Source organism: Leucopleurus acutus (genome assembly GCF_964270905.1).
Source record: "Leucopleurus acutus genome assembly, chromosome: 4".
NCBI lineage: Eukaryota > Metazoa > Chordata > Mammalia > Artiodactyla > Delphinidae > Leucopleurus > Leucopleurus acutus.
This window is the reverse complement of record NC_139146.1, coordinates 52,165,497-52,181,322: the sequence shown is the minus strand read 5'-3', so window position 1 is coordinate 52,181,322 and position 15,826 is coordinate 52,165,497. Positions and strand designations below refer to the sequence as shown.

Genomic DNA, 15,826 nt, shown 5'->3' with positions numbered 1-15,826 from the left:
TGATGCCTTCTCTGACACTGGGTCCCAGGGCATCTGAGGACTGTAGAGTCTCTGGACATTGGACCTCCTCTAACCTGGTCAGCCGGTTTTAACCCTACCGTATAGGCTATGAACTGCTCATTCTAGAGACGTTGATTTTACAACACAGCAACAAAAACAATCCAGCTCCCCGGGAAGGCACAGAAGATTCCAGAACTGGTCAGTCTGGGACTCTGAGTCCCTGTCAGCTTCTCCCCAGCTCTGCCCCCCACCATGGTCCCCACCGTCCCTTCTCCACACCAAAGCTTCTTCTGGGATTGGTCACTTTCCCATGAGACGCATCATTCCCTGGTCTCAAAATGTTTGATGATGAACAACCCAACACCGCTCCCTTTTAGGGGTTGTTCCTTCGTCAGATGTCTTTGTAGATGGTTGGCTTTCACGGAAGGCCTGGGACGTGTGGCTCTGACCAGTGCTGGATGCCACTCTGGGGACCCCAGAGCTGTGAAGACACAACCACCGGCCCAGGTGTGGCAGGCAGCTGTGGTGTGGCTCCAGGGCCAGTTTGCCTGGTTCAGGTCCCAGGTCTGCATTCATCGGGTATAAAATCTTGGATAATCCCACTCACTTGTCTGTCTCTGCACAGCTTTTTCACCTGTAAACACTGCCAGACTGTCTGCACCTCACATAGTTTATAGCATGTATAAATTAATCATATGATGTGTGTTGAGTGGACCTCAGCACACAATGTGATGCTCTCAAATGTTTCCAGCCCCAGCACTCCCTCCTCAAATCTGTCCCTTCCATCTTCAAAAGCACCGAATTCTCTTAGATAGATCTTCATCCCCCCAATGTAAGGCTTTGAGCTGTACAAAACTGCAAATACCAATAGGAGGGCTAACATTCTAAACTGCTGTCAGCTCTTTACATGATAGAATGAACTAAAGACCTAAAAAATGACAAGTTACCATTCCTGAGGGCTTCCCAAATGCCAGATGCTCTGCTAAGATCTTCACGAACAATCTCATTTAACTCTCATGCAACTCTATGAGGTCAGTACAAGTATTGTTCCCATTATACAGATGGGGCAACTGAGACTCAGGGAAGCCAAAGAACTTGCCCAAAGTCACACAGCAAATGAGTAGTGGAGCCTAGATTTGAACCTGGTTGTTACTAACTCTTCACACTATAAAAAATAATGGCTAATAGGTGGAGTGCTTTTGATGTAGCAGATACCACTCTAAGCTTCATTTTTATGGATATAGAAACTAAGGCTCAAATAAATAAAGTCAGTGGCCCAAGGCCCACAGGTAGTTAGTGGTGAGTTAGAATTCATGTCCACTGGGTCTGATGTGAAAAGTTGTGCTCTTAATGGCCCTGCTCTACTGCAAAGCTCAATGGTGCTACCGAGGGAAGCAGGAAGGGGCTAGGTCAGGAGACAGTGATATAAAAAACAAAAGATGGGCTTCCCTGGTGGCGCAGTGGTTGAGAGTCCGCCTGCCGATGCAGGGGACACGGGTTTGCGCCCCGGTCCGGGAAGATCCCACGTGCTGTGGAGTGGCTGGGCCCGTGAGTCATGGCCCCTGAGCCTGCGCGTCCGGAGCCTGTGCTCCACAACGGGAGAGGCCACAGTAGTGAGAGGCCCGCGTACAGGAAAAAAAAAAAAAAAAAAGACAAAAGAGCTCCTTCTTCAGAGTGATGCATGGTTGCCCAGGTCCCCTGCAAACGTGGCCTTTGCCAAGACCCCTCTCACGACACTGTTAGATGGAGTTCATTATGTATAAGGGGAGACAATGAAACAGCCCCCATCTGCTTCTCCCAGATGCATGAGTCATTCACAGGGTGGTGCAGCTAGGTGAGGACTATGGGCCCCAGAGCCAGCCAGCCTGAGTTGGATTCCAAAGTTTGAAGAACGTAGGTAAGTTACTTAACCTTTCTGGGCCTCAGTTTCCACATCTGTGAAATGGGGATATTGATGGTGACTGTCTTGTAAGGTTGCAAAGATTCAATGAGTCATTCTGGGCCAAGCAATTGGTCGCCGCACACAGTTCTTGCTGGTGATTATGATATTACCACGGCCAGAGAGTAGCAGAAACACCAAAGAGTATAAATCCTTGCAGGATAGAAACTCTGGCTTCATGTGTTCTGTGTTTCATTCAAGTCCCATGACAAAGTTAAGGAGGAAGGAACAAAATAAGGAAAAGAAGGAAATTAACCCCAAATCAAAACACCCAAACTCTCCAGTTGAACGCAAAACTTCCAGCTGAGAATTCTATTGTTCTAGCAGCCTGAGCTTCAGCCCAGGATTCCAGGGCCTTCCCGCTAGAGGGCGACATCATGGGGGAGCCCATCAGAGCCTGTCTTTGGAGTCAGACCAACCTGGCTTCCAGGGCTAGCTCTACAGTGTGACCTTGAGTTCATGGTCTCACCTTCTGAGCTTCAGTTTCTTTACAAATAAATTGAAGACACTGATATTTGGGCCACAGCCCTGCTTTGAGGATTAAGTGAGAAAAACATTTGTTAAACACCCTGCACATACTTGGTTTCAGTCAAAGGTGGTGGGCATCCTTATTCCAATTGTTGCTGTTTGCTGGGAGGCGTCTCAAGGTTAGACATCCAGCAGGAATTGATACCACTGGGTTCCTAGCTCTGTCCCCAAGCCTGCCCGCTATTGCCCCTGAGAGGGACCTTTGGCTCCACATGGCCGCAGCTGGGTGACCCTTTCAGGAATGGGCTACAGGCTAGTGCTTGTGAATCTAAGTCATTTTCTTCACTGACAAACAGGAAGGGTCAGAAGGGAAATCAGGCCTGGCTCCTTGTTCTCTAAGGCTTCTTCCCCAACACATCCAGATCCATTTTTTTCACCATCTGCTTGTGGCCTTGAAGCCCTTCCCAGGCGCTCCTGGTACCGTTAGATAGCGTTCATCATATAGAAGGGGAGACTGTCAAACAACAAGGCCAGTTTTTGGATAAACAGCCAAAATTTAGACATAAAAATGAGTCTTATTTTCTTCAAAGGAGGCAGATACCTGGGAGGCTGTGTGCAAATTCAAAGCGTTTTGTGGACTTTCCCTTGGGTTCCTCTTTAGAGCCTCTGGCACGTTCTCGTTCACATCCTCGGAGTTAATATACCCTCTTTTCAGTGTAGATTTCATTTTGAAATAGCCGAAAGATATCGGAGGCTGAGCCTGCTAAGTAAAAAGGGTTGAGTCATGCAGGATAATGGCGCTTTCGAATAAAAAAATAATACGGTTATACTTAGAAAATATTGATTTACTTTTTGGGATGCCGTGTATGCTGGCTCTGCAATCAGCAGCACAGAGCTGGACTTCTGAACTAGCTTGAGCGATGGAAGAGGAAGTGGAATCAATTTTGTCCTCCCAAGGAAAACACTTGGATAGGAACAAAAATACCCATCTAGATATAGGACGTGTGATCCGTTCATTTAAAAAAGAATTTGATCTCATGGCTCTGTGGACACACCTCATATTTCAATTAGTCACATAGTTTTTACTTGAGCAGTTGCTGCGTTAGGAATAATGTCATGTCTTTTGCATGCCCATACCATTTGGATATTTTCATTCTCCCTTCTTCTCCCCTCCTTTCCTCCCTCCCTCCCTCCCTTCCTTCCCTCCTTCTTTTCTTCCTTCCTTCCCTTTTAGGCATACGTTGAGACAATTAGACTCAAAGATGATGAAATTCTCAAGGTACAAACCAAAGAAGATGGAGACGTCTTCATGTGGCTGAAGCATGAAGCTACTCGAGGCAATGCAGCAGCTCAGGTAAAAATGCGTTCCACAGTTTTGGAAAGTCTCCCAGCCACGACAGACCAGGTTACACCATGATAATAAAGTATCCCAAACCTAGTGGCTTAACACAACACCAGTGTATTGTTGTTCTCACTACATGTCCAATGGGGGTAGTGTGGGCTCTGCTCTTATAGTCCCCTAGGAGCCCAAGCTAACAGAGGCTTCACCAAAACGTGCTTCCAAAGCCATTGACTCAGGATGACGCCGCGACACATCACAGGCTGAGTCTCAGAAGGGGCACGAGTCATTTCTCACATTTCATCGGCCAGAGGAAGTCAGCTGGTCACTCTTGGCCTGAGTGAGCCGGAAATGTAGTCCAACCAGACCCAGAGGAGAGAGAGCCACTATATTTATGATCAGTCCTAAGACTACCATCAGACATTTTAGTGCATCAGATAGAAAGAAAAAGAAGCATCTTGGAGTGCAGGAGAGATGAGGTGGGCATCGAGAGGAAGGCCACAAAATCAGCTAGGAGAATAATAGAAAATCTGTGTTGCGTGTAAGACCAAAAGGCTCGACCTTGTCTCTTGAACATGTTTTGTCTTTTGGATAGACCTGTAAGAGGTACAAGAAAGGGCAGAGGGCTGGGAGGACCCCCCCACCCCATCTACTTCTTGCCCTGATTTCACTATGAAGAAAAGTCCTTATGGGAGCCAGCTAAGGCTGATTGCACTGGAGGAAGGAAACCTCCTTCCCTAAGGATGGATTTAGCTTTTGCTTTGTGTTCCCAGTGAGCACAGTGTCAGGAAGAGCCTCTGCTCTGGGTCTGCTAAGCAGGCAGAAGACCAAAGATGGGAAAGAGAAAGAAAACCAAAGAACGCATTGACAAACAAACACTTCAGAAACCCTGTAGTAACGGGTCTCCCACCCCTCCTTAGAGGTCTTCCTAGCATCTCAGAAGATGCGCTCCTGGAAGTTGTAAGGTTTTCTTTTGGGGGGTGGAGGATGGAAGAGAAGGAGATGAGAGGAGAAGTAGAAAGAAGGAAAGAAAATCAAGGCCCCCGAGGGACCAGAATGATAACAGTGTTGCCTGTGGCTCTGTCCCAGCCTGCAGTCTTTCTAGTCCAGGAAGGAATTCCAGTGCATAGCTCAGGAAATGCTGCTGCCAGATTTCATGGGTGCTCCAGAGCCTGCGTGAACATTCCTAACAAAGACGCTTCTTCCCTCCTTCATTCAGCAGATCTTTGTTGCGTTGCTTCTATGAGTTTCTGTTGAGTTCTGCTGGGTGGGAGCTGGGGGCACAAGGGCAGACAAATAACGTCTTGAGATCCCTACCCCCAAAGACCCCCAGCTTCGACTGAGTCTAATGGTGGAGCCAGCCATGTAGACAGATGCTGGGATAGTGCTGTAGGGAGATGCCCTGATATGGATGTGCACAGGCCTCCATGCTGGTCACTGGGCCAAGAGGACGCACAGTACCTCCCAAGGAGAGGGCATTTCACAAGAGGAAACAGTGTGGTTGTTGATCCATCAGCTATGGCCTGGGCGCAATAGAGCTTCACAGACACACACACACACCACCCACATATACACACACACACCCCACCCACATACACCACACACACACACCACACACACACACACAATTTCCAACTTGTGTTAATGACTTGTATTTACACCAGTTCATCTTCAGGGCTCTTGTCCCCAGGAGGAAGATAACATGTGTCTACTTAAATCTTGTTTCTCAATATAAAAACTTTTTAAACTAGGTTTGCCTTCCCCCCTTTTTAAAGTCTTGTTTGTTAAGCATAACACAGGAAAGTCATTATTCTAAATTGCTATTGTCTTGAAGCAACGGCTGGCCCAGATGCTGTTCTGGGGCCAGCAAGGCGTGGCCAAGAACCCGGAAGCGGCTATTGAGTGGTACGCCAAGGGCGCCCTGGAGACTGAGGACCCCGCGTTAATATACGACTATGCCATCGTGTTATTTAAGGTAAGAATCACTCAATTTGTGCTGAAATTGCACAATTTCTATCAGACTTCCCAAGTGGTTTCCTGTAGGCATGCAATCAGGGAGCCTGTAACTGAAGAACCTTAGGACATGCTTCTGTCAGTCTGGATGGAAAGGGGTATTTGCTGAAAAGGCAAAGTCACACGCAGTTCCCTGGTCTCGTTTTTAATCATTTGTCTTAGGTTTGATGCCTGGATTCTCTCTGCTTTTTCAAGAACTGGCATTCTGGACGAGGCACCCATATTTTACAGATTGGTACACGGCCAGCAGCCCCAAAGGTGCTGCAAGTTCTCTATCAGCCAGAGTTATCATTGAATTATAGCTAAGACCAAGTGCGTGTTTGGGCTGGATCCCAACAGTCCCATTGATCGATACAAAGATCTTGGTTTTAAGCCAACAGGAGAGCAGTGGGACGGATGGGAAGAGCATTAGCCCAGGAGATAGAGGATGGAGTTCAAATCTCTCCTCTGCAACGATTAGCTGCATCCTTGGACTTATCCGATCTCGTGAGACACTGGTAATGACCACAGATGGAGTGAATAACGTAAGGAAGGGGCTCCAAGAACTGTAAAATGCTTTACGGAATAATAATATTTCACATTGATTGATGCAGTGCTTATTACCTGATGTACATGTACTAACACATTCAATCCTCGAGACAACTTTGCGAGGTAGGTATCACAGTGTATTATGATAGCTGTTTATATGTGTGGTGACAGAGGCTCAGAAAGGGTTTGTAACTTGCCCAAGGTTGAACAACTGGTGTGTTTCAGACCTGGGACTGGGATGCTCTTCACCCCTGAATGCAGAGACATCAATTCACCAAGCTTGGAAGAGCTGTTGGCTCTAGCAAGGAAACCCTTGGTCTCTATGTCCAGACCCAAAGGAGGCAGCTGCCCACAAAGAGCGAGTGTCTTCAAACAAGGACGTGGATGCACGTGGCTGGGCTCATCTCCAGAACCACAGCTGTGGCCGCTCACCGATTCACAACCATGACTCTTGCTACCTTTCTGGCCCTGCAAGTCTTAAAACCTATTGGTTGTTACGGTTTCCAAGTTTAGAGCCCAGACTTTTTCTTTGTAGTCGTTAAATCAACACAGAAATGGTTTGACTCTTAGCTATATGCCAATGCATTCGTATATTTATATAATAAACACCCACTCTGGGCTGACAAAATGCCAGACTCTGTGCTAGATGGAGGGACATATGGTTGCATGAACCTCATCCCTGACCTCAGGGGTCTCAGATACTCGTGGGCAAGACAGAAGACTGAGACAGGCACAGAGGAGAGGCACCAGTCCACCATAATTGGGGCTGGCCACTGCCCAAAGTACAGAGAAGAAAAGGCACGACTCAGACATTACTTCTGCCCACCAGGAGCTTGAAATCTAGAGGGAAAGCGAAAGACATAAATAAATGATACAGGAGGTGACGGGATGTTTCTTCAGGGTCTGATTTCCCAAACCTTAAAGCTTTTTTGGTTTTCCTGCATTCTAAGTTATCTCTGAGTGGGAGGAAGGAAGCCCTTTATCTACATCTCAAGGCAGATTTTTACCTCTGGCCAAAGGTGTCTTTAAGTACTTTCAATGTAAAAAAAAACCCATACAAAAAAAATGAACTTTCCAAACATGAAGAACGGCACTGTGCTCTCGGCTTGTTGCCTCGTGTGGACATCCGGCTCATTGTATTCAAAGATGGCGCCATGATGACAGCTATAACTTGTCCAAGACGGTCAGTTACATCCCATTTCACATCCACATGAGGATGGAGCTTGGACTTTCACTGCAGCAACTGTCCTCCATGGAGTCATTCAGTGGATGAAGTTATCGAGCACTTGCTGTGCATCACGACTTTACACTTCTCTCACTTTACAACTTCCAGTACTACTCAGACTTGTGCATAGTATATAGTCTTTGTGCAAGAACTCACCCCACTTCTGATTATATAATTACACTGGAGAATCCCTGGCCTAGAACTCAGAGTATCTGAGTTCTGGTTGCAGATCTAACTGTGAGGTTTGGGGTAAGTCAACCCCTCTGGGCCCCAGTTTTACTCCTTGAAAACAAAGAAGTTGGAGAAAAACTTTGAGTGCAACCAGGTTCTGACATTTCGTCATCCTGGTCGTTCTGTTGCTTTCCCCGAAATCCAAAAAGCTTGTCTCATTGCTTCCATCCAGTTACTACAAACAGCCTTCACGTCCTTTTGTCTTTCCTCTCCCTCTCTAATTAAACGAAGTAATGGTGCACTTCTGAAAAATATTTTCATCTCCCACTTTGCTTCAGCTCATCGGTTTTATGAAATAGGTACGTTAAAATCGAGTAGAAACTCATTGTATGTAATTTAACCTTTATTTGGGTTCACAGTTTTATTTTGGGTCCTGGAAAACTACAAAGACAGATTCTGCAGCATGTTTTCTGTATCCTGTAAGGAGGTTACGGATCATTATACTTTCTCAGCATGGGAATTAAAATATATAGGAGAAAATACAGCATGGCAGTTATAAACTTGGACTCTGGAGCCTGGGTTCAAATCCTGCCTCTACTCCTTGCTCACTGTGTGATTCTGGGCAAGTTTCTCTGGTGAGAATGATAGCAGCACCCCGGCTGGGGTTGGGAGGATTTGATATGGCAGCAGAGTTCTTGGCCCACGTTAATTAACACAGGAATGTTTGCTAGTGCTCTCTTCATTTACTGTAGAGCTAAGAATTTAAATAGAGTTAATAGCAGTATTCATTGCAAAGCCCTCTAACATTATATCACATGTGACCCTGTCAAGCGCTGAGTCTGAGACCAGGAGGACTCCATGGGCTGTGTAGGTCAATAACAGACTCTAAGTGAGCTTGGAAGCATCAGGGTTTTCATCCGGCTCCTCTCACCTGCCATGTGCATGGTCAGGGCTATGTTGAGAGAGCCCTCAGGGACCCCCCCCCCCCGCCCCCGCTCCACCCTCAGACCCACCATTTTCCCACGTGGTCCTGCAGACACACCCCAGCATGGTCCCACGGAGCTCTGCTCTTGTAACAAGGACTCCAAAGCCACATCTCTCTCTCTCTCTCTGTGATGCACAAACCACCTCTGCTGGAAAAACTTGATTTTGCTGGTGGAAGCTTGTCGGTTTGGCAGCGTCTGAGGGAACAGATTCTAAGGGGTCCTGTCTTCCTCACCACTGGCTCTCGAGCTGTTTCTGAAGCCACAGTGCTTCACCTTGGGGACTCCCACGAGGACGCTGGAAGGTTGCGAATGACAGCCTAATAACTCTTGACTGTCCGACATAGATAAAGTGCTCTGTCTGCTCGCATATTAGGCAATCCCCAGAGAAACACAACCAGGATGACCAGACTCATTTAACCTTATTCATGGCTTCTCCCAACAGCACCTGTGGATTGACGGGAATGTGATTCACCGGACCACCAATGGGGAATTTTTATGGATGCTAAGCTGGGAGGGTGAGGCTTATTGCCTCTCTTCTACACATATATGCAAAATAATGATGATGATGATGATGTAACAGCTCTGTATATAGAGATCTTCAAGATTAGACTTTTAACTGAGAAGGCTTGGGCTTTAGTATCTTCTATTGAACACTGACAGATTGGTGTGATGGTTTTGCATGCAACTCTGCGTTTCTTTTCTTCGTGATCATTGCTGTTTATCATTGTTTAGGGTCAAGGAGTAAAAAAGAACAGACGGCTTGCCTTAGAGCTGATGAAGAAAGCAGCTTCCAAGGTAACACTTGTGCCTATTGTCAGAGGGAAACATTTCCGCCACACACACCCATGCTCTTACAAGTCGAGGAGAGTGAATGGCCAGCCTTCTGAAGAAGGTAGAAATGCAGTGGGGAGGGAGGGGTCGCTGACATTGCAGTGATTAGTCATTTTTGAGCTACAACATATACAGAAACCTGCACAATGAGGACGGCAAAATTCGAAAGCTGAACTCACTTTCCAGTCATAGAATTCAGACTGATTTTGTTTGAAGGCTAAAATTATAATCAAGGGCTGCCCTAATAACAGGCAGCAGCAGGGGGGCTCTTTGAAATTGAATGGGTATAAATGCCATTGAATTAGGAAAACCTAAAGCCTGAATCCTCTAAGGTTAACCCTGTTGTGTCCAATGCTCATTGGCTTCTCCGTGCTTTAACAAAGGGACTGTTTATCAAGTTTACTGCCGAGTTTAGGAATTATTTTCCTTTTGTCACTATTTACTCTTCAAAGTTATCTTCAAGCCAACTAGTTTAAATATTGCACTACAGAATGGAGGTTATGCTATCACCTGTGAGGGGGACACGCACACACACGCACGCACACGCATGCACACAGGCATGCATGCATACGTATCCCTGCGTGCAAACCCCCAATGCATGCACATCCACACGTGCACACTCACATGTGCTTGCATACAGATTTGCAAATAAACGGATTGGTAGAAACCGTTGTAATTTTACAACCTTGTAATTTTACAACCTTGACAGGGCCCTTTATAGCCCTTCTGGCTCCTGAATGTGCCTCCCTCCCCGAGGCTGATAATATTTGCCCTATCAACAAAGACTCCTGAAGTAACCATGCCGATGTTTCTTCCTCAATTCCCTTTCTTTAGGGAGCTCAGAGTGTCTTTTTTTCTGTAGAACAGGAAGTTGGAGCATGGAGTTAAGAATGCCAAGAGGCTTTTTCTCCACCTGTGTGGTTTCTAGAGGACACATGACCCAGGAGAAGGGAACCAGTGAAGCGCACGCCAGCTCCTGACCCTGACACGGACTATAGGGCAGAAATAGAAAAGCAGCTTAATGGTGGTCATTGAGGCCATGGTCCCAGAGCATCCTAAAATGGGGAAGTAATGGGGCTTCCTGGCAGGTGTGAAATTTGCATCTCTTTAGCATGCTAGTGGTGAATTGTTGTCTAAGGTGCTTTATTCTGAATGTAGTTTCGGCAGAGCTGAGATGAATATTGGAGGAAATGCAGTTTTACGGCCTGGAGTACTCGCATTCTTAAAAGTGTTACATGATTCTCAGCCATTCATTCTGCAGGGAGTTACTAAGCCCTTCCTCTTTGTCAGGCACTGTGGTGAAGCACAGAGTTTGATTTTTGGAATTAGCTAAAAGTCACTTGGATACAGCTGGAAATGTCTGGAATAAGGTGTGAGCATTAAGAAATAAAACAAGATTTCTTGTGGGACTCCTGATCTGGGTCCAAATACAGTGTCTAAAGGACATTCTGGGAATGTTTTGAGTGATGACAGGTACCTTTGAATAAACCTGTGTGTCTGGAGGTGAGCATTGCACAGCCATTTTGATATGTATTCCATAAGCTTATCCCAAAGCTGGTTCTTGCCACTATATATGACGTGGTCTATTACTTCATGGAAATGCACTCATCCTGCAAATTCTCAGGAGGTTGCCTTGCATCTGGTACCGTGCAAAGCTCAAGAAGAATGCCTCTATAACTGATCCTTGGCACTGACACCATCCCAAGTGTTGACTGTCTTGAGGGCCTACGAATCTGAACCCTACTCTTTTTTTTTTTTTTTTTTTTGGCGGTACGCGGGCCTCTCACTGTTGTGGCCTCTCCCGCTGCAGAGCACAGGCTCCGGATGCGCAGGCCCAGCGGCCATGGCTCACGGGCCCAGCCGCTCCACGGCATGTGGGATCCTCCAGGACCGGGGCATGAACCCGCGTCCCCTGCATCGGCAGGCGGACTCCCAACCACTGCGCCACCAGGGAAGCCCTGAACCCTACTCTTGATCCTCAGGGTGTAGGATTTGGATTCTGTTTTGTGTGTCATCAGCGTTCAAAGGATGGCTTTCATTCGTTTGTCAAGTATTTATTGAGCACTTACTCTACGCCAAGTACTAACATAGGTGCTTGGAATACAAAACAAAGATCCCTGCCCTCATGGAGCATCTGTTCTAATGGGCCTGTCAGTTTCTTTCTCCTGGTCTTCCTGGCACCTGGAGTCCAACGTGAAAAGTAGGAGGTAGAGCATTTCAGGAGTCGTTGCAGACTGAAAAGGCTGCAGGCTGGTATCTTGGCATCCATTACTGAGGGATACCTGTCCTTCACTTCTGAAAGGGCAGGCAAAAGAGATTTGGTTCCACACTTGGACCCTAACTTAACCTGTCTCACAGATGCAAGGGCACTCACTGTTTGCTTCTCCAGTCCTTTTCTCCCCTGCTTGTCCATGGTCTTGTGGATCTGGTAGGAAAGGAGGAATGAGAGCACCGAATGCCCAGGTTTGCACACTTACACCCCTGCAGGGCTCCTGAGCCTTCAACAACCAGGCTGGGGCAGGTGGGAGCATCTGGGAAGAGCAGAGGCAGGCCCCTGAGAGCATGAATCAGCAAGAACAAGGAGGCCTAAGACTAGACTCACATGAACCAGGCCTTCTGTGGTACCGTCCCAATTTAGACACAGTTCTGAGACCACCCCCCTCCCCTCTGCCTCAGCCCCAACCAGACCCTACCTGTCGGAGCTGGAATGCCAAGCAGTCCCACAGCACCTGTGCTTTACAAGTAGGCCATTGCGACTGCTTCCCACAGAGGGTTTGTTGGTGTTCAGGGCAGAGTAATCAAAAGATAGGCAGGCAGGTCACCTAGAAATCATCCCAGCCAGGGCGGGTTTCCGGCCTCCTGTCACAGTTGAGTGGTCATGAATTTCAAGGGCATTGTTGATACTGCAGGACAGTAAGAGGCCTTCTGTAGACGAGGGCATTGCGTAAGAGCCCATAGGGGCTGAGAGATGATTTGGGGGCCGGCATCACTGCTGAGCTGGAAGGCAGAAATCCCAGCAGCAGCCGGGTGAAATCCTCCTGGGAAGATGCTGAGGCAGCCTCATGTTTTCCAACACTTAGCTTTTCTTTAATGCCATCTGCCCCCAGAAAAGAGGTAGGAAAGGTTTTTCTCAGACTCAGGCAGAATGCTTTCATAACAGTTGATTCTCTCTGGGTTTGGGTTTTTTTTGTTTTTGTTTTAAAAAAAAAGGAATTCCTTTCTTGTTGTTCTAAAATCCAGGGATTGCATCAGGCAGTCAATGGCCTGGGATGGTATTACCACAAATTCAAGAAAAATTATGCCAAAGCGGCTAAGTACTGGTTAAAAGCAGAAGAAATGGGGAACCCAGATGCATCATACAATCTTGGAGTCCTGTACTTGGATGGCATTTTCCCAGGAGTTCCTGGAAGGAATCAAGTGAGTAAGACTTGAGACCAGCTGTGCAGCTGGTCAGTCACTTAGTCATGAAGCAGGTGTACTGTATGCCCAGCCCAGACAAGGCCCCACGGGTGGTGCAGACACCACCCAAGACGCAGACCGTGATCTTGAGGAACTCAAGTGCCCAGTTAGGAAGACAAGATGGTGAAGAGCAAAGGCTGGCGTTAGCCCAACGCCAAGTGTGTGCTAATTGCTGTGACCCAAACTGTTCTGGAAAGGGGAAATAGTGAAGGCCAAAGCAGTCAGGAAGGCTTCATGGAGGAGGAAGCCTACGCTGGGGAGAGGAGAGGGAGATGATGCAAGGTGACAATGAGAGAGAGATGGTGCGGAGATTGATGACTGATCTTACTGGAAGCAAAGAAAGCTGGGTCCAAATAGGGTTGCCTGGTATGAGACCAGATTTAATAATAATGTAAATAACAGTAACAATCTTAAATGTTTGCCGAACACTTCCTCTAGGTCAGACACTCACAGACACTTTCTGTGTGCCATCCCCTGTCATCCTAACTACCCTCTGGGACAGTTACTGTTATTACATCCATTTAACAGAGTAAGCAACCGAGGCTCTGAAAGGTTTCATAACTTAGAGTCATACACTTAAGTGGCGTCAAGACCTGGTCCCCATGTGAAATGGAAACCCCTTGTTATTAATAATAATATTGATGATGGTAATAATAATCTGAGTACCAGTACATTCAACAAATTAATTGAATGCCCACCCTATGCCAGGCACTCTTCCAGGCAGTGGGGATACAGCAGCAGACAAAACAGTCCCTGCTTTGGGGAAGTTTACATTGCAGTGGAGCAGAAAGATAATAAACAAACAAATATATAGTATGAGGGCAGGTGGGATAAGTGAGTGTTACAGGGAGAAATAAAGCAGGATAAGGAGGACCGAGAGGCTAGAGATTGGGGGATGCTATTTTATAAGGGAGATCAGAGAAGGTCTCTCTGATAATGTGACAGTGTACAAACTCCTAAAGGAGTCTTGTGAATGTCTGGGAGAACATCCCAGAAATAGGGAACAGCCAGGGCAAAAGCCCAGAGAAGAAAGCATGTTTGGTGTGCTTGAGGAATAGCAGGGAGGCTGAACTGGCAGGACCAGAGAGCAAGGAAGGTGCGAGGAGGTGGAAAATCACGTCAAGGAGGCAGCTACGCTGAGCAAGATGGGACAGCTCTGAACAGGGCGGGGAGATGCTGTGTTTTAACAGGTTCCTCCTGGATCCTGGTGGAGACTGGGCTTGGAGGAGACAAGAGCAAGAGCAAGGAGGTTAATGCATTGAATCCAAGTGAGAAAGGATGGGCAGTCTCAGAAGAGGCGCTGAGATGTGACTAGATTCTGGGTATATTTTGAAGGTCAAGGCAGTAGGATTTGACGATGATCGGACATGAGGTGTGAGGCAGGGAGAGGAGTCAGGATGACCCCTGAGTGTTTGGCATTTATTGAGATTGGAAGAAAAGGTAGCATTTAATGGCATGGGCAAGCTGTAGCATCAGAGTTGGGGGTCGGGAATCAGAAAAAAATTATTTTTTGTGACGCACCATGCCAAGCCTTGAACACACGTTATCTCATTTAATCCTCACACCATACTTTCATGCTAGCTACTGTCAGAAGCCACATTTTTCAGTTGCAGAAATCTCTTAGTAGGAGAGATTAACTAACATGCCCAAGGTCACGCAGCTAGTAAGGAGCAGAGCTGGGATTTGAACCCAGACCTGTCTGACTCCAAAGCCCATACTTAAAAATGGCAGTTAACTGCCTGGGAAAAATAACAGTAATCAGTGGAATGTATACCCGTCTAAGTGTTTGTTTTCTTTTCTCCCTCCGCCTCTCTCTGACTACTAGGAAGCTGTATATTTTATGCATTGCAAATGTCTTTTAGTCCTCCCACACATCTGCCAGAATGGATTTTTTATTGTCATATTCTAATTCTCACCTTCCTACTGGAAACGAAGTTTTTGTGTCGGAGTTTGAAAAAAGGTATTAAGCAAGGTTAGGGAAGCAAATGCCTGAAGTTTCACCTGGTGCGACTTTTGATGCTGTCTTCTGTCTGGCTGGCAGGGGTTATGTGAGGATCTGATAAGGTGATAATGATATTCGTAGTGTCTTGTTATCTTATTTATTGGGTAAACTTAACAGAATAGCTACAGTCAAGGTTATCATGTAGAGAGGCCAGCTTCTGTGATTGGCTGTCTTCCTGGAACTTGACTTGGTTTTCTTAAAGATGTTAGAAGTTATAAACCTGTGATGATATCAGGCGTTAAGTGCCTCAGGACCTTAGTTCTGATGAAACCAGCCCAGGAGGACTTCTCACTAATGAGACTGACGTTTGCTCATCTCTTTACAGACGTTAGCTGGTGAATATTTCCATAAGGCTGCACAAGGCGGACACATAGAAGGAACCTTGTGGTGTTCTCTCTACTATATCACAGGCAACCTGGAGACATTCCCTCGAGATCCCGAGAAGGCTGTTGTGTAAGAACCTGCCAGATATTGCGTATGAAGGGAAAGCCATATATTCAATACTATATTCACCATGCCTGAGAAAATAGAGTTTTCTTTTATTCTTTTTTTCCACATTAAAAATTTTTTTTTTTTTTATTTTAGGCTGCGCTGTGTTTTCATTGCTGCGCACGGGCTTTCTCTATTTGCGGCAAGCAGGGGCTACTCTTCGTTGCGGTGCGCGGGCTTCTCATTGCGGTGGCTTCTCTTGTTGCAGAGCACGGGCTCTAGGTGTGCGGGCTTTAGTAGTTGTGGCACGTGGGCTCAGTAGTTGTGGCATGCGGGCTCAGTAGTTGCAGCATGCAGGCCCTAGAGCGGGTGAGCTTCAGTAGTTGTGGCACGTGGGCTCAGCAGTTGTGGCACACGGGCTTAGTTGCTCCGCGGC

At 46.8% G+C, this 15,826-nt stretch overlaps 1 protein-coding gene across 2 annotated transcripts in view; it reads left to right on the top strand.

The window, feature by feature from the left end:
- Positions 1-15,826, top strand: part of SEL1L3 (SEL1L family member 3) — a gene marked incomplete at both ends in the record, with an annotated part of 96,458 nt that overhangs the window by 56,213 nt on the left and 24,419 nt on the right. For both annotated transcript variants that reach the window (XM_082837924.1, XM_082837923.1), the window contains 5 exons: positions 3,642-3,761; positions 5,581-5,721; positions 9,402-9,464; positions 12,741-12,917; positions 15,287-15,414. In XM_082837924.1, the coding sequence (XP_082694050.1) occupies positions 3,642-3,761; positions 5,581-5,721; positions 9,402-9,464; positions 12,741-12,917; positions 15,287-15,414 (629 nt within the window). The remainder of the gene's footprint in view (positions 1-3,641; positions 3,762-5,580; positions 5,722-9,401; positions 9,465-12,740; positions 12,918-15,286; positions 15,415-15,826) is intronic.